Source organism: Callionymus lyra, chromosome 9 (assembly GCF_982586985.1).
Source record: "Callionymus lyra chromosome 9, fCalLyr1.hap1.1, whole genome shotgun sequence".
Lineage (NCBI taxonomy): Eukaryota > Metazoa > Chordata > Actinopteri > Syngnathiformes > Callionymidae > Callionymus > Callionymus lyra.
In genome coordinates this window covers 7,085,191-7,103,129 of record NC_141826.1, presented here as the reverse complement: position 1 = coordinate 7,103,129, position 17,939 = coordinate 7,085,191, and the positions used below count along the sequence as shown (strand labels likewise).

Sequence of the window (17,939 nt, the reverse complement as noted above, 5' to 3'; positions counted from 1 at the left end):
TACTTGGGTGACTTAGGTCAGTCTGTCAAACTGATCCTTAGAAACCTGGGTGTTCTATTTGATAAAGACATGTCTCTTGTTCAACACTGCAGAAAACTGACCAGAAACTGTTTCCTTCAGTTGAGAAAAATCTCTAAACTTAGGAAAATGTTGTCGGAACATGATCTGGATCTTGTAATCCATGCGTTTGTGTCTTCACGTCTGGACTATTGCAACAGTTTGTTTTCATGTCTTAACAAGAAGGAGTTGTCTCGCCTGCAGTTGATTCAGAACTCTGCAGCGAGAATTATGACTGCTCAAGTAGAAGAACTCACATTTCTCCGATCCTTAAAACTCTTCACTGGATTCCAGTTTCTTTCAGGATCAACTTTAAAATTCTGGTTCTTACTTTCAGATCTATTCATGGTCAGGCTCTTCCTTACATCACTGATCTGATCCAGCCTTACACCCCAGCTCGGGCTCTGAGGTCTGTGGATCAGAATCTACTGATGGTTCCACGCACACGGTTCAGGACCAGAGGAGAGAAATCCTTCCAGGCTGTTGCTCCTAAGCTTTGTAACGATCTTCCTCTCTCTTTGCGCTTGATGGAGTCTACTGACTCTTTCAAGAAACATCTTAAGACATTTTTATTTGTTCGGGCTTTTCCTTGATTTTCTGGAACTCCTGTGTTGTTATCAGTTTTATCTTGCCCTTTATAGTACATACTTTATTGAATATTGTTTTGATTGTTTAAGCTCTTTGTGACCCTGGTCTGGAAAAGCGCAATATAAATAAAAATGACTTACTTACTTACTTACTGTATGATGATTGATGATTGACTGTTAGTCAGTTAACCAAAACTTTATCCTAACTTGCAAATTTGTGACAGCTACATAATTAAGTGCATATAAGGAAATAATGTTTGGTTTCCATTAAATAACTTGCAGATTGTGTGAATGAGCATGTACAGTCTTTATTCTGAGGCAGGAACAGCAAGAACAGGAAAAGATTCAAGCTTTCATCACTCATCGTCTTCTATCTCATCCCCCTCTGTTTCACCCCCTGCTACTCCTTCCTCTTTTTCTTCTTCGTCTGATGTCACATCCGGCTCGTCCATCTGGGAGACACACTTTGGACACGAGCAAGCGAACAGGTAGTTCTCCCTGTGGAGAGAACATTCACACGTCACCATCTTTAAACCATCAATAAAACCACAGAAAACACTTTGGGGATTGTGAGTAGTGATGAGAATGAGGCGCAGCTATCGGACCACCAACATCTGCCTCCACACTCCTCATTGATGCCTGAAAGGATTCGTATTGATCGAAAAATACTCCACACAGATCCATCTGAGAGGTTTTCAACATTTACATCAGAATTTGAGTCGGCTTTGACGGCTCCGGTCTCGCTGGCAGCAGTCCAGCTAGCTGATGCAGATCTCCTAAAATTGAGGCAAGACATTCTGTGTGACGATCGATGATGTGATGTTGACGGGCCTGAACCTGATTTACAAACTGAACAAACAAACTTTAGATAAGAACTCATCTGAGCTTCATTGTTAATATACTTTTTCAACGCTGATGGTCTAGAAATATGCAGGCACAGTTCAGAAGAGGTAAAATAGAAGTGGGGGAAACAACCATGACGCGTCAGTTACTCTCTTTCGATGAACTGGTAACTGCGTCATAACATAGGGATCTTCCTGTAATAGCAGACCAGATAGCTTATATTGCTTGACCTCACTGAGGGAATATATGATTTCATGCCGGTATATTTGTTTTTTTTTCAAAACAATGTTACTTTCTGACTGTTTTACAATACAGATTGCAATAACTCCACAGAGCCTACCTCAATATTCATGTACGTATCATATATAAATTCCCCCTATGATAAACCATTAATCTATGCTAGTTCCAAAAAACAAAAACTCTTTAATTGAGGGCTAATTTATTATAGCCGGGAAAGGGGAGAATAAGCTGCCCCCAGTGTTTGAACAGTGCAATTATAATTTTGCTGCAAAAAACATGACAGAATTCCGAAAGCAACCAAGACCAGGAATATAAAGAACTTTGAAAGAAGTTGAAAGAAGTTTTTGTATAATGTAAACTTTAAGTGTAGTTGAATTGACGCACAAGTGCAACTCTGATACAAACTTCATTTACACTTCAAAATCTGTCTCAGCTCAGAGTTCAGTTGCCTCTGGTGACAGCTTCAAGGCCATGGTGAGACAAGAGATGTAAAAATCTCTGAATCTACCTGACAAGTTGTCATAGCAACTTCCACTGTTCACACTGAGACACAAAAAAAATGTCCTAAACTGGGATGGATCATGTCTGCTGACCTCGCCAGGGCTGATGTCAAGCAGGGCACAGAGGTGAAGCAGGAAGGGGCCTCTGCGTTTGGTGTACAACTGTGGTTACCTAGAGGGGCGGCAGTGAGGGGTCAGCGGCTGACCTTTGACTCCAAGTGAGCGATTATAGCTCATTAAATGGAGACTTACATGAGCTTTGAAGCAGAAAGAGTCCAGAACCTTCACAGTTGAGAAAGTCTCCCAATTCTGCAGAATGAGCAAAGGGGTCATCAATCTGACCTTTACATCATACATCATCCAAATCAGTTAGCAGTGAAAAGTGACCTTTCTCAATGTCTTTGTACAGCTGGTCCATAAAGGAGTCCAACTGCTCCCTCTGCTGGCCTGAAAGCTGCAGTGCGTCACAGGCGTGAACCCACTGACTGAGGGAACTGAAGCGTGAAGATCGTCATGATTAAGATCCAGTTGAAGGTTGAACATATATTTAGTGATGTTCAACCTGGTGCCGATGCCTTGTCCGTTGGTTCCCACCAGAGCAAAGAGTGAGTGGAACCCCTCAGGTACAAACCACTGCAACAAAATATAATTCCAAATTGCGTCATTCATGAAGAAAATTGAATTAAATAAAGTATGTCAACTTTCAATTATTAGTGAAATCAGATTATGTAGTTTACTTAAATGAGCCGGACTTCTGCTAATACTGTCTTAATTTCATCAGGACAAAGAGACTTTATGAACCAACATTATCTACTCGGATGATCACAGTAAGGTGCCTCAATAAGGAGGCTTTGAATCAGAGCTCAATGGAAATTTGTAGAACTGAAGCAGAAATGTAGTTTAATCGAAGTGCGAAAGAAAGAAAGAAAAGAAGAGAAAACAAAGTACTTTTATGAATGTATCATGTTTGTACCTCGATGCTTTGAAATCAAAATAGCTTTAAAATTGAAACAATTGTGTAGAATCGTACGCCAAAGTATGTACAGTATCAAAAAGACAAGACAAATCGTGAATGTCGCATCGTTTTTTTTCAAGAAAGTATGTTCAGATTGGGTCGGAAACTGTCTTATCCAACCTTAGCGTAAATAAAAGCACTCACGCCAGCGCAGTAAAGACCATCGATGGATATTAAACAAGCTCTGAAGAGAGCAATGCTACACAAAAGAAAAAAACCTCAGCCATTGTTGCATTTTTAACAAACGTGTGCATCGTTTAAATGTAAAGTGACAGAAGACAGCTCAACGTTTTAGAATATCTATTATCTCTATGAAAAAAAAGCATTATAAAAACACATTTTTGATTATTCTTAAGCTTGTAAAAGGGCTGGTAAATATTCAATATGGGCTTGCCTATCAACAAGGATAATTCCGCCTGTTACATTTTTGAGAAACATTTTCAAAGTAATATACAGTCAGGCCCCCTTCTTTGTGGGAAGGCATCCCAAGAAGAGGCCCTCCAAAAGACCTGAGCTAGAAGAGGGCGTGGCTGGACCTTACATGCATTCATAAATCTGCTCCATGCTAGTTCAGCCCTCCAGCAGAGCTTTGCTGATGGTTTATTACTACAGCGTAGACCAACGGAATTCATGAACTTCTAATCGGCTCCTCAATCTGATATTCGGACTGAGGGAGAACAACCAATGACATGACAAGGAACCTGTTGTGGTTTTCTTAAGAAGGTAGAGGTGTAGTGCTAACATGCAGTGGCCCCAAACTCCTCTATTCAGAAGGGGCACAGAGACAGCCAACCCCTGGGTGGAGTGAGCTCAGAGGCCCTATAGAGGTTTGCAATCAACTGCTGTGTAAGCCACGGAAAGAGCTGACCTGACCAAGAAGAGCGGAATAAACTCTCCATGCCTGCTGCTACCAAGAAAACAAAAAGTGTTTGTGCGTGTAAACCCTTCCAAAGACAATGGAAAAAAATCTGAAGTGAGAGTTATTTATACACCAACCTTGTGCTTTGCAATTTAGTTTAATAATATTTTAATAATTTTCGTTAAGTTGAGAACTTAAGTTAGATATGGCCTGCAATGGTAAATTAATTTGTGTTATTTTTCATTGATTTGATTGAGTTGTTAGTACTCATTTTACAGAGGCCTACATGGAGGCTCCTGCATCCTTTAATTTCTTATGCCACTGTAGGACTTCAGTTTTGAAAGGCAAACCAGATTTGTAAAGCCCATTTTAGCAAACACAAACATGGTTTGTCACAAATCTCTGTTTTATTTTTGATTTTGCTTTGATTTATTCTCAAACAAAGTAACATCAAGTAACTCTTCGTGTATCTATATTGTTTGTGTATAATCTAAACCTTTACATTTGGGCCAAGCATGAAAAACCACACCCCAGATGGGACTCGAACCCACAATCCCTGCCTTAGGAGGGCAGTGCCTTATCCATTAGGCCACTGGGGCTGTAAAACAAGGTTTAATGAGATCACAAATCCAGATAATAACACAATAGCAAGGGTTGCTATTCATTGACCTCTGGGTTAAAAGCCATGCATGCTCCAACTACCCCCACTCTGCTGAGACAAGATAAAAGTTATTAGGTGAATATTTGTTTTTCAAAGTATGCATTATTGTTTCAACAAAGCAACTACCTGGGATAACAGTCTATACACAAAACCTGGTGTTGCTTTCAGAGGAAATGTATGACATGCATTTTTAAGTTGCTTTACATGAGCTGAGCATGCAAAGGAACACCCCAGATGGGACTCGAACCCACAATCCCTGCCTTAGGAGGGCAGTGCCTTATCCATTAGGCCACTGGGGCTGTACAGCAAGGTGGAATGAGAGCACAAAGCCGTAAAATAACACAATAGCAAGGGTTGCTATTCACTGACCTCTGGGTTAAAAGCCATGCATGCTTCAACTACCCTACTCTGCTGAGAAAAGTAAGATAAAAGTTATTAAGTGAATATTTGTTTGCAAAGTATGCATTATTGTTTCAACAAAGCAACTACCTGGGATAAGAGTCTATTCACAAAAGCTGGTATTGCTGTCAGAGGAAATGTATGATACTATATGATGTCATTGCTTTTAATGTGCTGCAATTTGAGCCGAGCATGCAAAATAACACCCCAGATGGGACTCGAACCCACAATCCCTGCCTTAGGAGGGCAGTGCCTTATCCATTAGGCCACTGGGGCTGTACAGCAAGGTGGAATGAGAGCACAAAGCCGTAAAATAACACAATAGCAAGGGTTGCTATTCACTGACCTCTGGGTTAAAAGCCATGCATGCTTCAACTACCCTACTCTGCTGAGACAAGTAAGATAAAAGTTATTAAGTGAATATTTGTTTGCAAAGTATGGATTATTGTTTCAACAAAGCAACTACCTGGGATAAGAGTCTATACACAAAAGCTGGTATTGCTGTCAGAGGAAATGTATGATACTATACGATGTCATTGCTTTAAATGTGCTGCAATTTGAGCCGAGCATGCAAAACAACACCCCAGATGGGACTCGAACCCACAATCCCTGCCTTAGGAGGGCAGTGCCTTATCCATTAGGCCACTGGGGCTGTACAGCAAGTGTGAATGAGAGCACAAAGCTGTACATTTACACAATAGTAAGGGATTCTATTCATTGACCTCTGGGTGAAAAGCCATGCATGCTTCAACTCCTCCACTCTGCTGAGACAAGTAAGATAAAAGTTATTAGGTGAACATTTGTTTTTCAAAGTATGCAGTATTGTTTCAACAAAGCAACTACCTGGGATAAGAGTCTATACACGAAACCTGGTGTTGCTCTCAGAGGAAATGTATGATACATTTTTAAGTTGCTTTAAATGAGCTGCAATTTGAGCTGAGCAGGCAAAGCAACACCCCAGATGGGACTCGAACCCACAATCCCTGCCTTAGGAGGGCAGTGCCTTATCCATTAGGCCACTGGGGCTATACAGCAAGGTGGAATGAGAGCACAAAGCCGTAAAATAACACAATAGCAAGGATTGCTATTCACTGACCTCTGGGTTAAAAGCCATGCATGCTTCAACTACCCCACTCTGCTGAGACAAGTAAGATAAAAGTTATTACGTGAATATTTGTTCGCAAAGTATGGATTATTGTTTCAACAAAGCAACTACCTGGGATAAAAGTCTATACACAAAAGCTGGTATTGCTGTCAGAGGAAATGTATGATACTATATGATGTCATTGCTTTAAATGTGCTACAATTTGAGCCGAGCATGCAAAACAACACCCCAGATGGGACTCGAACCCACAATCCCTGCCTTAGGAGGGCAGTGCCTTATCCATTAGGCCACTGGGGCTGTACAGCAAGGTGGAATGAGAGCACAAAGCCGTAAAATAACACAATAGCAAGGGTTGCTATTCACTGACCTCTGGGTTAAAAGCCATGCATGCTTCAACTACCCTACTCTGCTGAGACAAGTAAGATAAAAGTTATTAAGTGAATATTTGTTTGCAAAGTATGGATTATTGTTTCAACAAAGCAACTACCTGGGATAAGAGTCTATACACAAAAGCTGGTATTGCTGTCAGAGGAAATGTATGATACTATACGATGTCATTGCTTTAAATGTGCTGCAATTTGAGCCGAGCATGCAAAACAACACCCCAGATGGGACTCGAACCCACAATCCCTGCCTTAGGAGGGCAGTGCCTTATCCATTAGGCCACTGGGGCTGTACAGCAAGTGTGAATGAGAGCACAAAGCTGTACATTTACACAATAGTAAGGGTTTCTATTCATTGACCTCTGGGTTAAAAGCCATGCATGCTTCAACTCCTCCACTCTGCTGAGACAAGTAAGATAAAAGTTATTAGGTGAACATTTGTTTTTCAAAGTATGCAGTATTGTTTCAACAAAGCAACTACCTGGGATAAGAGTCTATACACGAAACCTGGTGTTGCTCTCAGAGGAAATGTATGATACATTTTTAAGTTCCTTTAAATGAGCTGCAATTTGAGCTGAGCAGGCGAAGCAACACCCCAGATGGGACTCGAACCCACAATCCCTGCCTTAGGAGGGCAGTGCCTTATCCATTAGGCCACTGGGGCTGTACAGTAAGGTGGAATGAGAGCACAAAGCCGTAAAATAACACAATAGCAAGGATTGCTATTCACTGACCTCTGGGTTAAAAGCCATGCATGCTTCAACTACCCCACTCTGCTGAGACAAGTAAGATAAAAGTTATTACGTGAATATTTGTTCGCAAAGTATGGATTATTGTTTCAACAAAGCAACTACATGGGATAAGAGTCTATATACAAAACATGTTGTTGCTCTAAGAGGAAATGTATGAAACATTTTTAAGCTGCTTTACATGAGCTGCAATTTGAGCTGAGCAGGCAAAGCAACACCCCAGATGGGACTCGAACCCACAATCCCTGTCTTAGGAGGGCAGTGCCTTATCCATTAGGCCACTGGGGCTGTACAACAAGACGGAATGAGAGCACAAAGCCGTAAAATAACACAATAGCAAGGGTTGCTATTCACTGACCTCTGGGTTAAAGGCCATGCATGCTTCAACTACCCTACTCTGCTGAGACAAATAAGATAAAAGTCATTAAGTGAATATTTGTTTGCAAAGTATGGATTATTGTTTCAACAAAGCAACTACCTGGGATAAGAGTCTATTCACAAAAGCTGGTATTGCTGTCAGAGGAAATGTATGATACTATATGATGTCATTGCTTTTAATGTGCTGCAATTTGAGCCGAACATGCAAAATAACAACCCAGATGGGACTCGAACCCAAAATCCCTGCCTTAGGAGGGCAGTGCCTTATCCATTAGGCCACTGGGGCTGTACAGCAAGGTGGAATGAGAGCACAAAGCCGTAAAATAACACAATAGCAAGGGTTGCTATTCACTGACCTCTGGGTTAAAAGCCATGCATGCTTCAACTACCCTACTCTGCTGAGACAAGTAAGATAAAAGTTATTAAGTGAATATTTGTTTGCAAAGTATGGATTATTGTTTCAACAAAGCAACTACCTGGGATAAGAGTCTATACACAAAAGCTGGTATTGCTGTCAGAGGAAATGTATGATACTATATGATGTCATTGCTTTAAATGTGCTGCAATTTGAGCCGAGCATGCAAAAGAACACCCCAGATGGGACTCGAACCTACAATCCCTGCCTTAGGAGGGCAGTGCCTTATCCATCAGGCCACTGGGGCTGTACAGCAAGCTTGAATGAGAGCACAAAGCTGTACATTTACACAATAGTAAGGGTTTCTATTCATTGACCTCTGGGTTAAAAGCCATGCATGCTTCAACTCCTCCACTCTGCTGAGACAAGTAAGATAAAAGTTATTAGGTGAACATTTGTTTTTCAAAGTATGCAGTATTGTTTCAACAAAGCAACTACCTGGGATAAGAGTCTATTCACAAAAGCTGGTATTGCTGTCAGAGGAAATGTATGATACTATATGATGTCATTGCATTAAATGTGCTGCAATTTGAGCCGAGCATGCAAAATAACACCCCAGATGGGACTCGAACCCACAATCCCTGCCTTAGGAGGGCAGTGCCTTATCCATTAGGCCACTGGGGCTGTACAGCAAATACCTGGGATAAAAGCCTATACACAAAAGCTGGTACTGCTGTCAGAGGAAATGTATGATACTATATGATGTCTTTGCTTTAAATGTGCTGCAATTTGAGCCGAGCATGCAAAACAACACACCAGATGGGACTCGAACCCACAATCCCTGCCTTAGGAGGGCAGTGCCTTATCCATTAGGCCACTGGGGCTGTACAACAAGGTTTAATGAGATCACAAATCCGGAAAATAACACAATAGCAAGAGTTGCTATTCATTGACCTCTGGGTTAAAAGCCATGCATGCTACAACTACCCCACTCTGCTGAGACAAGATAAAAGTTATTAGGTGAATATTTGTTTTTCAAAGTATGCATTATTGTTTCAACAAAGCAACTACCTGGGATAACAGTCTATACACGAAACCTGGTGTTGCTTTCAGAGGAAATGTATGACATGCATTTTTAAGTTGCTTTACATGAGCTGAGCATGCAAAGGAACACCCCTGACGGGACTCGAACCCACAATCCCTGCCTTAGGAGGGCAGTGCCTTATCCATTAGGCCACTGGGGCTGTACAGCAAGGTGGAATGAGAGCACAAAGCCGTAAAACAACACAATAGCAAGGATTGCTATTCACTGACCTCTGGGTTAAAAGCCATGCATGCTTCAACTACCCCACTCTGCTGAGACAAGTAAGATAAAAGTTATTAGGTGAATATTTGTTTTTCAAAGTATGCACTATTGTTTCAACAAAGCAGCTACATGGGATAAGAGTCTATACACAAAACCTGTTGTTGCTCTCAGAGGAAATGTATGATACATTTTTAAGTTGCTTTACATGAGCTGCAATTTGAGCCAAGCAGGCAAAGCAACACCCCAGATGGGACTCAAACCCACAATCCCTGCCATAGGAGGGCAGTGCCTTATCCATTAGGCCACTGGGGCTGTACAACAAGTGGGAATGAGAGCACAAAGCCGTAAAATAACACAATAGCAAGGGATGCTATTCACTGACCTCTGGGTTAAAGGCCATGCATGCTTCAACTACCCTACTCTGCTGAGACAAATAAGATAAAAGTCATTAAGTGAATATTTGTTTGCAAAGTATGGATTATTGTTTCAACAAAGCAACTACCTGGGATAAGAGTCTATTCACAAAAGCTGGTATTGCTGTCAGAGGAAATGTATAATACACCCCAGAAAGTGAATATTTGTTTGCAAAGTATGCATTATTGTTTCAACAAAGCAACTACCTGGGATAAGAGTCTATTCACAAAAGCTGGTATTGCTGTCAGAGGAAATGTATGATACTATATGATGTCATTGCTTTTAATGTGCTGCAATTTGAGCCGAACATGCAAAATAACAACCCAGATGGGACTCGAACCCAAAATCCCTGCCTTAGGAGGGCAGTGCCTTATCCATTAGGCCACTGGGGCTGTACAGCAAGGTGGAATGAGAGCACAAAGCCGTAAAATAACACAATAGCAAGGGTTGCTATTCACTGACCTCTGGGTTAAAAGCCATGCATGCTTCAACTACCCTACTCTGCTGAGACAAGTAAGATAAAAGTTATTAAGTGAATATTTGTTTGCAAAGTATGGATTATTGTTTCAACAAAGCAACTACCTGGGATAAGAGTCTATACACAAAAGCTGGTATTGCTGTCAGAGGAAATGTATGATACTATATGATGTCATTGCTTTAAATGTGCTGCAATTTGAGCCGAGCATGCAAAAGAACACCCCAGATGGGACTCGAACCCACAATCCCTGCCTTAGGAGGGCAGTGCCTTATCCATTAGGCCACTGGGGCTGTACAGCAAACTTGAATGAGAGCACAAAGCTGTACATTTACACAATAGTAAGGGTTTCTATTCATTGACCTCTGGGTTAAAAGCCATGCATGCTTCAACTCCTCCACTCTGCTGAGACAAGTAAGATAAAAGTTATTAGGTGAACATTTGTTTTTCAAAGTATGCAGTATTGTTTCAACAAAGCAACTACCTGGGATAAGAGTCTATACACGAAACCTGGTGTTGCTCTCAGAGGAAATGTATGATACATTTTTAAGTTGCTTTAAATGAGCTGCAATTTGAGCTGAGCAGGCAAAGCAACACCCCAGATGGGACTCGAACCCACAATCCCTGCCTTAGGAGGGCAGTGCCTTATCCATTAGGCCACTGGGGCTGTACAGCAACTACCTGGGATAAAAGCCTATACACAAAAGCTGGTATTGCTGTCAGAGGAAATGTATGATACTATATGATGTCTTTGCTTTAAATGTGCTGCAATTTGAGCCGAGCATGCAAAACAACACCCCAGATGGGACTCGAACCCACAATCCCTGCCTTAGGAGGGCAGTGCCTTATCCATTAGGCCACTGGGGCTGTACAGCAAGGTGGAATGAGAGCACAAAGCCGCAAAATTACACAATAGCAAGGGTTGCTATTCAATGACCTCTGGGTTAAAAGCCATGCATGCTTCAACTACCCTACTCTGCTGAGACAAGTAAGATGAAAGTCATTAAGTGAATATTTGTTTGCAAAGTATGGATTATTGTTTCAACAAAGCAACTACCTGGGATAAAAGTCTATACACAAAAGCTGGTATTGCTGTCAGAGGAAATGTATGATACTATATGATGTCATTGCTTTAAATGTTTTGCAATTTGAGCCGAGTATGCAAAACAACACCCCAGATGGGACTTGAACCCACAATCCCTGCCTTAGGAGGGCAGTGCCTTATCCATTAGGCCACTGGGGCTGTACAACAAGGTTTAATGAGATCACAAATCCGGAAAATAACACAATAGCAAGAGTTGCTATTCATTGACCTCTGGGTTAAAAGCCATGCATGCTCCAACTACCCCACTCTGCAGAGACAAGTAAGATAAAAGTTATTAAGTGAATATTTGTTTGCAAAGTATGGATTATTGTTTCAACAAAGCAACTACCTGGGATAAGAGTCTATACACAAAAGCTGGTATTGCTGTCAGAGGAAATGTATGATACTATATGATGTCATTGCTTTAAATGTGCTGCAATTTGAGCCGAGCATGCAAAAGAACACCCCAGATGGGACTCGAACCTACAATCCCTGCCTTAGGAGGCCAGTGCCTTATCCATCAGGCCACTGGGGCTGTACAGCAAGCTTGAATGAGAGCACAAAGCTGTACATTTACACAATAGTAAGGGTTTCTATTCATTGACCTCTGGGTTAAAAGCCATGCATGCTTCAACTCCTCCACTCTGCTGAGACAAGTAAGATAAAAGTTATTAGGTGAACATTTGTTTTTCAAAGTATGCAGTATTGTTTCAACAAAGCAACTACCTGGGATAAGAGTCTATTCACAAAAGCTGGTATTGCTGTCAGAGGAAATGTATGATACTATATGATGTCATTGCATTAAATGTGCTGCAATTTGAGCCGAGCATGCAAAATAACACCCCAGATGGGACTCGAACCCACAATCCCTGCCTTAGGAGGGCAGTGCCTTATCCATTAGGCCACTGGGGCTGTACAGCAAATACCTGGGATAAAAGCCTATACACAAAAGCTGGTACTGCTGTCAGAGGAAATGTATGATACTATATGATGTCTTTGCTTTAAATGTGCTGCAATTTGAGCCGAGCATGCAAAACAACACACCAGATGGGACTCGAACCCACAATCCCTGCCTTAGGAGGGCAGTGCCTTATCCATTAGGCCACTGGGGCTGTACAACAAGGTTTAATGAGATCACAAATCCGGAAAATAACACAATAGCAAGAGTTGCTATTCATTGACCTCTGGGTTAAAAGCCATGCATGCTACAACTACCCCACTCTGCTGAGACAAGATAAAAGTTATTAGGTGAATATTTGTTTTTCAAAGTATGCATTATTGTTTCAACAAAGCAACTACCTGGGATAACAGTCTATACACGAAACCTGGTGTTGCTTTCAGAGGAAATGTATGACATGCATTTTTAAGTTGCTTTACATGAGCTGAGCATGCAAAGGAACACCCCTGACGGGACTCGAACCCACAATCCCTGCCTTAGGAGGGCAGTGCCTTATCCATTAGGCCACTGGGGCTGTACAGCAAGGTGGAATGAGAGCACAAAGCCGTAAAACAACACAATAGCAAGGATTGCTATTCACTGACCTCTGGGTTAAAAGCCATGCATGCTTCAACTACCCCACTCTGCTGAGACAAGTAAGATAAAAGTTATTAGGTGAATATTTGTTTTTCAAAGTATGCACTATTGTTTCAACAAAGCAGCTACATGGGATAAGAGTCTATACACAAAACCTGTTGTTGCTCTCAGAGGAAATGTATGATACATTTTTAAGTTGCTTTACATGAGCTGCAATTTGAGCCAAGCAGGCAAAGCAACACCCCAGATGGGACTCAAACCCACAATCCCTGCCATAGGAGGGCAGTGCCTTATCCATTAGGCCACTGGGGCTGTACAACAAGTGGGAATGAGAGCACAAAGCCGTAAAATAACACAATAGCAAGGGATGCTATTCACTGACCTCTGGGTTAAAGGCCATGCATGCTTCAACTACCCTACTCTGCTGAGACAAATAAGATAAAAGTCATTAAGTGAATATTTGTTTGCAAAGTATGGATTATTGTTTCAACAAAGCAACTACCTGGGATAAGAGTCTATTCACAAAAGCTGGTATTGCTGTCAGAGGAAATGTATAATACACCCCAGAAAGTGAATATTTGTTTGCAAAGTATGCATTATTGTTTCAACAAAGCAACTACCTGGGATAAGAGTCTATTCACAAAAGCTGGTATTGCTGTCAGAGGAAATGTATGATACTATATGATGTCATTGCTTTTAATGTGCTGCAATTTGAGCCGAACATGCAAAATAACAACCCAGATGGGACTCGAACCCAAAATCCCTGCCTTAGGAGGGCAGTGCCTTATCCATTAGGCCACTGGGGCTGTACAGCAAGGTGGAATGAGAGCACAAAGCCGTAAAATAACACAATAGCAAGGGTTGCTATTCACTGACCTCTGGGTTAAAAGCCATGCATGCTTCAACTACCCTACTCTGCTGAGACAAGTAAGATAAAAGTTATTAAGTGAATATTTGTTTGCAAAGTATGGATTATTGTTTCAACAAAGCAACTACCTGGGATAAGAGTCTATACACAAAAGCTGGTATTGCTGTCAGAGGAAATGTATGATACTATATGATGTCATTGCTTTAAATGTGCTGCAATTTGAGCCGAGCATGCAAAAGAACACCCCAGATGGGACTCGAACCCACAATCCCTGCCTTAGGAGGGCAGTGCCTTATCCATTAGGCCACTGGGGCTGTACAGCAAGCTTGAATGAGAGCACAAAGCTGTACATTTACACAATAGTAAGGGTTTCTATTCATTGACCTCTGGGTTAAAAGCCATGCATGCTTCAACTCCTCCACTCTGCTGAGACAAGTAAGATAAAAGTTATTAGGTGAACATTTGTTTTTCAAAGTATGCAGTATTGTTTCAACAAAGCAACTACCTGGGATAAGAGTCTATACACGAAACCTGGTGTTGCTCTCAGAGGAAATGTATGATACATTTTTAAGTTGCTTTAAATGAGCTGCAATTTGAGCTGAGCAGGCAAAGCAACACCCCAGATGGGACTCGAACCCACAATCCCTGCCTTAGGAGGGCAGTGCCTTATCCATTAGGCCACTGGGGCTGTACAGCAACTACCTGGGATAAAAGCCTATACACAAAAGCTGGTATTGCTGTCAGAGGAAATGTATGATACTATATGATGTCTTTGCTTTAAATGTGCTGCAATTTGAGCCGAGCATGCAAAACAACACCCCAGATGGGACTCGAACCCACAATCCCTGCCTTAGGAGGGCAGTGCCTTATCCATTAGGCCACTGGGGCTGTACAGCAAGGTGGAATGAGAGCACAAAGCCGCAAAATTACAAAATAGCAAGGGTTGCTATTCAATGACCTCTGGGTTAAAAGCCATGCATGCTTCAACTACCCTACTCTGCTGAGACAAGTAAGATGAAAGTCATTAAGTGAATATTTGTTTGCAAAGTATGGATTATTGTTTCAACAAAGCAACTACCTGGGATAAAAGTCTATACACAAAAGCTGGTATTGCTGTCAGAGGAAATGTATGATACTATATGATGTCATTGCTTTAAATGTTTTGCAATTTGAGCCGAGTATGCAAAACAACACCCCAGATGGGACTTGAACCCACAATCCCTGCCTTAGGAGGGCAGTGCCTTATCCATTAGGCCACTGGGGCTGTACAACAAGGTTTAATGAGATCACAAATCCGGAAAATAACACAATAGCAAGAGTTGCTATTCATTGACCTCTGGGTTAAAAGCCATGCATGCTCCAACTACCCCACTCTGCAGAGACAAGATAAAAGTTATTAGGTGAATATTTGTTTTTCAAAGTATGCATTATTGTTTCAACAAAGCAACTACCTGGGATAACACTCTATACATGAAACCTGGTGTTGCATTCAGAGGAAATGTATGACATGCATTTTTAAGTTGCTTTACATGAGCTGAGCATGAAAAGGAACACCCCAGATGGGACTCGAACCCACAATCCCTGCCTTAGGAGGGCAGTGCCTTATCCATTAGGCCACTGGGGCTGTACAGCATGGTTGAATGAGAGCACAAAGCCGAAAAATAACAATAGCAAGGGTTTCTATTCAATGACCTCTGGGTTAAAAGCCATGCATGCTACAACTACCCCACTCTGCTGAGACAAGTAAGATAAAAGTTATTAGGTGAATATTTGTTTTTCAAAGTATGCACTATTGTTTCAACAAAGCAACTACATGGGATAAGAGTCTATACACAAAACCTGTTTTGCTCTCAGAGGAAATGTATGATACATTTTTAAGTTGCTTTACATGAGCTGCAATTTGAGAAAAGCAGGCAAAGCAACACCCCAGATGGGACTCGAACCCACAATCCCTGCCTTAGGAGGGCAGTGCCTTATCCATTAGGCCACTGGGGCTGTACATCAACTACCTGGGATAAGAGCCTATACACAAAAGCTGGTATTGCTGTCAGAGGAAATGTATGATACTATATGATGTCTTTGCTTTAAATGTGCTGCAATTTGAGCCGAGCATGCAAAACAACACCCCAGATGGGACTCGAACCCACAACCCCTGCCTTAGGAGGGCAGTGCCTTATCCATTAGGCCACTGGGGCTGTACAACAAGTGGGAATGAGAGCACAAAGCCGTAAAATAACACAATAGCAAGGGTTGCTATTCACTGACCTCTGGGTTAAAGGCCATGCATGCTTCAACTACCCTACTCTGCTGAGACAAATAAGATAAAAGTCATTAAGTGAATATTTGTTTGCAAAGTATGGATTATTGTTTCAACAAAGCAACTACCTGGGATAAGAGTCTATTCACAAAAGCTGGTATTGCTGTCAGAAGAAATGTATGATACTATATGATGTCATTGCATTAAATGTGCTGCAATTTGAGGCGAGAATGCAAAATAACACCCCAGAAGGGACTCGAACCCACAATCCCTGCCTTAGGAGGGCAGTGCTTTATCCATTAGGCCACTGGAGCTGTACAGCGAGTCTGAATGAGAGCACAAAGCTGAAAATTTACACAATAGTAAGGGTTTCTATTCATTGACCTCTGGGTTAAAAGCCATGCATGCTTTAACTCCTCCACTCTGCTGAGACAAGTAAGATAAAAGTTATTAGGTGAACATTTGTTTTTCAAAGTATGGATTATTGTTTCAACAAAGCAACTACCTGGGATAAGAGTATATACACGAAACCTGGTGTTGCTCTCAGAGGAAATGTACGATGTATTTTTAAGTTGCTTTACATGAGCTGAGCATGCAAAGCAACACCCCAGATGGGACTTGAACCCACAATCCCTGCCTTAGGAGGGCAGTGCCTTATCCATTAGGCCACTGGGGCTGTACAGCAAGGTGGAATGAGAGCACAAAGCCGTAAAATAACACAATAGCAAGGGTTGCTATTCACTGACCTCTGGCTTAAAAGCCATGCATGCTTCAACTACCCTACTCTGCTGAGAAAAGTAAGATAAAAGTCATTAAGTGAATATTTGTTTGCAAAGTATGGATTATTGTTTCAACAAAGCAACTACCTGGGATAAGAGTCTATACACGAAACCTGGTGTTTCTCTCAGAGGAAATGTATGATGCATGATCCATTAGGCCACTGGGGCTGTACAACAAGGTTGAATGAGAGCACAAAGCGGGATAATAACACAATAGCAAGGGTTGCTACTGATTGACCTCTGGGTTAAAAGCCATGCATGCTACAACAACCCCACTCTACTGAGACAAGTAAGATAAAAGTCATTAAGTGAATATTTGTTTGCAAAGTATGGATTATTGTTTCAACAAAGCAACTACATGGGATAAGAGTCTATACACAAAAGCTGGTATAGCTGGCAGAGGAAATGTACGATACTATATGATGTCATTGCTTTAAATGTGCTGCAATTTGAGCCGAGCATGCAAAAGAACACCCTAAATGGGACTCGAACCCACAATCCCTGCCTTAGGAGGGCAGTGCCTTATCCATTAGGCCACTGGGGCTGTACAGCAAGGTGGAATGAGAGCACAAAGCTGTAAAATAACACAATAGCAAGGGTTGCTATTCACTGACCTCTGGGTTAAAAGCCATGCATGCTTCAACTACCCTACTCTGCTGAGACAAGTAAGATAAAAGTTATGAAGTGAATATTTGTTTGCAAAGTATGCATTATTGTTTCAACAAAGCAACTACCTGGGATAAGAGTCTATTTACAAAAGCTGGTATTGCTGTCAGAGGAAATGTATGATACTATATGATGTCATTGCTTTAAATGTGCTGCAATTTGAGCCAAGCATGCAAAATAACACCCCAGATGGGACTCGAACCCACAATCCCTGCCTTAGGAGGGCAGTGCCTTATCCATTAGGCCACTGGGGCTGTACAGCATGGTTGAATGAGAGCACAAAGCCGAAAAATAACAATAGCAAGGGTTTCTATTCAATGACCTCTGGGTTAAAAGCCATGCATGCTACAACTACCCCACTCTGCTGAGACAAGTAAGATAAAAGTTATTAGGTGAATATTTGTTTTTCAAAGTATGCACTATTG

General features: G+C 41.6%; 1 protein-coding gene and 26 non-coding genes across 27 annotated transcripts; all 27 read right to left on the bottom strand.

Moving 5' to 3' along the window:
- Nucleotides 1-1,000: 1,000 nt before the first annotated feature.
- Nucleotides 1,001-3,469, bottom strand: smyd5 (SMYD family member 5). The gene is given in 8 exon segments (XM_087799745.1): nucleotides 1,001-1,150; nucleotides 1,358-1,420; nucleotides 2,321-2,367; nucleotides 2,370-2,399; nucleotides 2,480-2,536; nucleotides 2,615-2,721; nucleotides 2,790-2,860; nucleotides 3,461-3,469. Coding segments are annotated over 8 exon segments (534 nt in total).
- Nucleotides 3,470-4,627: 1,158 nt separating this feature from the next.
- On the bottom strand, nucleotides 4,628-4,700 carry trnar-ccu (transfer RNA arginine (anticodon CCU)). Its single transcript has one exon. It is a non-coding gene; the product is annotated as a tRNA-Arg (tRNA).
- A 288-nt stretch (nucleotides 4,701-4,988) lies between these two features.
- trnar-ccu (transfer RNA arginine (anticodon CCU)) lies at nucleotides 4,989-5,061 on the bottom strand. Its single transcript has one exon. It is a non-coding gene; the product is annotated as a tRNA-Arg (tRNA).
- Nucleotides 5,062-5,364: 303 nt separating this feature from the next.
- trnar-ccu (transfer RNA arginine (anticodon CCU)) lies at nucleotides 5,365-5,437 on the bottom strand. Its single transcript has one exon. It is a non-coding gene; the product is annotated as a tRNA-Arg (tRNA).
- A 303-nt stretch (nucleotides 5,438-5,740) lies between these two features.
- On the bottom strand, nucleotides 5,741-5,813 carry trnar-ccu (transfer RNA arginine (anticodon CCU)). The gene has a single exon. It is a non-coding gene; the product is annotated as a tRNA-Arg (tRNA).
- Nucleotides 5,814-6,114: 301 nt separating this feature from the next.
- Nucleotides 6,115-6,187, bottom strand: trnar-ccu (transfer RNA arginine (anticodon CCU)). The gene has a single exon. It is a non-coding gene; the product is annotated as a tRNA-Arg (tRNA).
- A 303-nt stretch (nucleotides 6,188-6,490) lies between these two features.
- Nucleotides 6,491-6,563, bottom strand: trnar-ccu (transfer RNA arginine (anticodon CCU)). Its single transcript has one exon. It is a non-coding gene; the product is annotated as a tRNA-Arg (tRNA).
- A 303-nt stretch (nucleotides 6,564-6,866) lies between these two features.
- On the bottom strand, nucleotides 6,867-6,939 carry trnar-ccu (transfer RNA arginine (anticodon CCU)). The gene has a single exon. It is a non-coding gene; the product is annotated as a tRNA-Arg (tRNA).
- Nucleotides 6,940-7,240: 301 nt separating this feature from the next.
- Nucleotides 7,241-7,313, bottom strand: trnar-ccu (transfer RNA arginine (anticodon CCU)). The gene has a single exon. It is a non-coding gene; the product is annotated as a tRNA-Arg (tRNA).
- A 300-nt stretch (nucleotides 7,314-7,613) lies between these two features.
- trnar-ccu (transfer RNA arginine (anticodon CCU)) lies at nucleotides 7,614-7,686 on the bottom strand. The gene has a single exon. It is a non-coding gene; the product is annotated as a tRNA-Arg (tRNA).
- Nucleotides 7,687-8,742: 1,056 nt separating this feature from the next.
- Nucleotides 8,743-8,815, bottom strand: trnar-ccu (transfer RNA arginine (anticodon CCU)). Its single transcript has one exon. It is a non-coding gene; the product is annotated as a tRNA-Arg (tRNA).
- An 861-nt stretch (nucleotides 8,816-9,676) lies between these two features.
- On the bottom strand, nucleotides 9,677-9,749 carry trnar-ccu (transfer RNA arginine (anticodon CCU)). Its single transcript has one exon. It is a non-coding gene; the product is annotated as a tRNA-Arg (tRNA).
- Nucleotides 9,750-10,546: 797 nt separating this feature from the next.
- trnar-ccu (transfer RNA arginine (anticodon CCU)) lies at nucleotides 10,547-10,619 on the bottom strand. The gene has a single exon. It is a non-coding gene; the product is annotated as a tRNA-Arg (tRNA).
- Nucleotides 10,620-10,920: 301 nt separating this feature from the next.
- trnar-ccu (transfer RNA arginine (anticodon CCU)) lies at nucleotides 10,921-10,993 on the bottom strand. The gene has a single exon. It is a non-coding gene; the product is annotated as a tRNA-Arg (tRNA).
- A 127-nt stretch (nucleotides 10,994-11,120) lies between these two features.
- Nucleotides 11,121-11,193, bottom strand: trnar-ccu (transfer RNA arginine (anticodon CCU)). Its single transcript has one exon. It is a non-coding gene; the product is annotated as a tRNA-Arg (tRNA).
- A 303-nt stretch (nucleotides 11,194-11,496) lies between these two features.
- On the bottom strand, nucleotides 11,497-11,569 carry trnar-ccu (transfer RNA arginine (anticodon CCU)). The gene has a single exon. It is a non-coding gene; the product is annotated as a tRNA-Arg (tRNA).
- Nucleotides 11,570-12,249: 680 nt separating this feature from the next.
- On the bottom strand, nucleotides 12,250-12,322 carry trnar-ccu (transfer RNA arginine (anticodon CCU)). The gene has a single exon. It is a non-coding gene; the product is annotated as a tRNA-Arg (tRNA).
- Nucleotides 12,323-13,183: 861 nt separating this feature from the next.
- On the bottom strand, nucleotides 13,184-13,256 carry trnar-ccu (transfer RNA arginine (anticodon CCU)). Its single transcript has one exon. It is a non-coding gene; the product is annotated as a tRNA-Arg (tRNA).
- A 797-nt stretch (nucleotides 13,257-14,053) lies between these two features.
- On the bottom strand, nucleotides 14,054-14,126 carry trnar-ccu (transfer RNA arginine (anticodon CCU)). The gene has a single exon. It is a non-coding gene; the product is annotated as a tRNA-Arg (tRNA).
- Nucleotides 14,127-14,427: 301 nt separating this feature from the next.
- trnar-ccu (transfer RNA arginine (anticodon CCU)) lies at nucleotides 14,428-14,500 on the bottom strand. Its single transcript has one exon. It is a non-coding gene; the product is annotated as a tRNA-Arg (tRNA).
- Nucleotides 14,501-14,627: 127 nt separating this feature from the next.
- On the bottom strand, nucleotides 14,628-14,700 carry trnar-ccu (transfer RNA arginine (anticodon CCU)). The gene has a single exon. It is a non-coding gene; the product is annotated as a tRNA-Arg (tRNA).
- Nucleotides 14,701-15,003: 303 nt separating this feature from the next.
- On the bottom strand, nucleotides 15,004-15,076 carry trnar-ccu (transfer RNA arginine (anticodon CCU)). Its single transcript has one exon. It is a non-coding gene; the product is annotated as a tRNA-Arg (tRNA).
- Nucleotides 15,077-15,363: 287 nt separating this feature from the next.
- Nucleotides 15,364-15,436, bottom strand: trnar-ccu (transfer RNA arginine (anticodon CCU)). Its single transcript has one exon. It is a non-coding gene; the product is annotated as a tRNA-Arg (tRNA).
- A 298-nt stretch (nucleotides 15,437-15,734) lies between these two features.
- trnar-ccu (transfer RNA arginine (anticodon CCU)) lies at nucleotides 15,735-15,807 on the bottom strand. The gene has a single exon. It is a non-coding gene; the product is annotated as a tRNA-Arg (tRNA).
- Nucleotides 15,808-15,934: 127 nt separating this feature from the next.
- On the bottom strand, nucleotides 15,935-16,007 carry trnar-ccu (transfer RNA arginine (anticodon CCU)). Its single transcript has one exon. It is a non-coding gene; the product is annotated as a tRNA-Arg (tRNA).
- A 665-nt stretch (nucleotides 16,008-16,672) lies between these two features.
- trnar-ccu (transfer RNA arginine (anticodon CCU)) lies at nucleotides 16,673-16,745 on the bottom strand. Its single transcript has one exon. It is a non-coding gene; the product is annotated as a tRNA-Arg (tRNA).
- A 950-nt stretch (nucleotides 16,746-17,695) lies between these two features.
- On the bottom strand, nucleotides 17,696-17,768 carry trnar-ccu (transfer RNA arginine (anticodon CCU)). The gene has a single exon. It is a non-coding gene; the product is annotated as a tRNA-Arg (tRNA).
- Nucleotides 17,769-17,939: the final 171 nt, after the last annotated feature.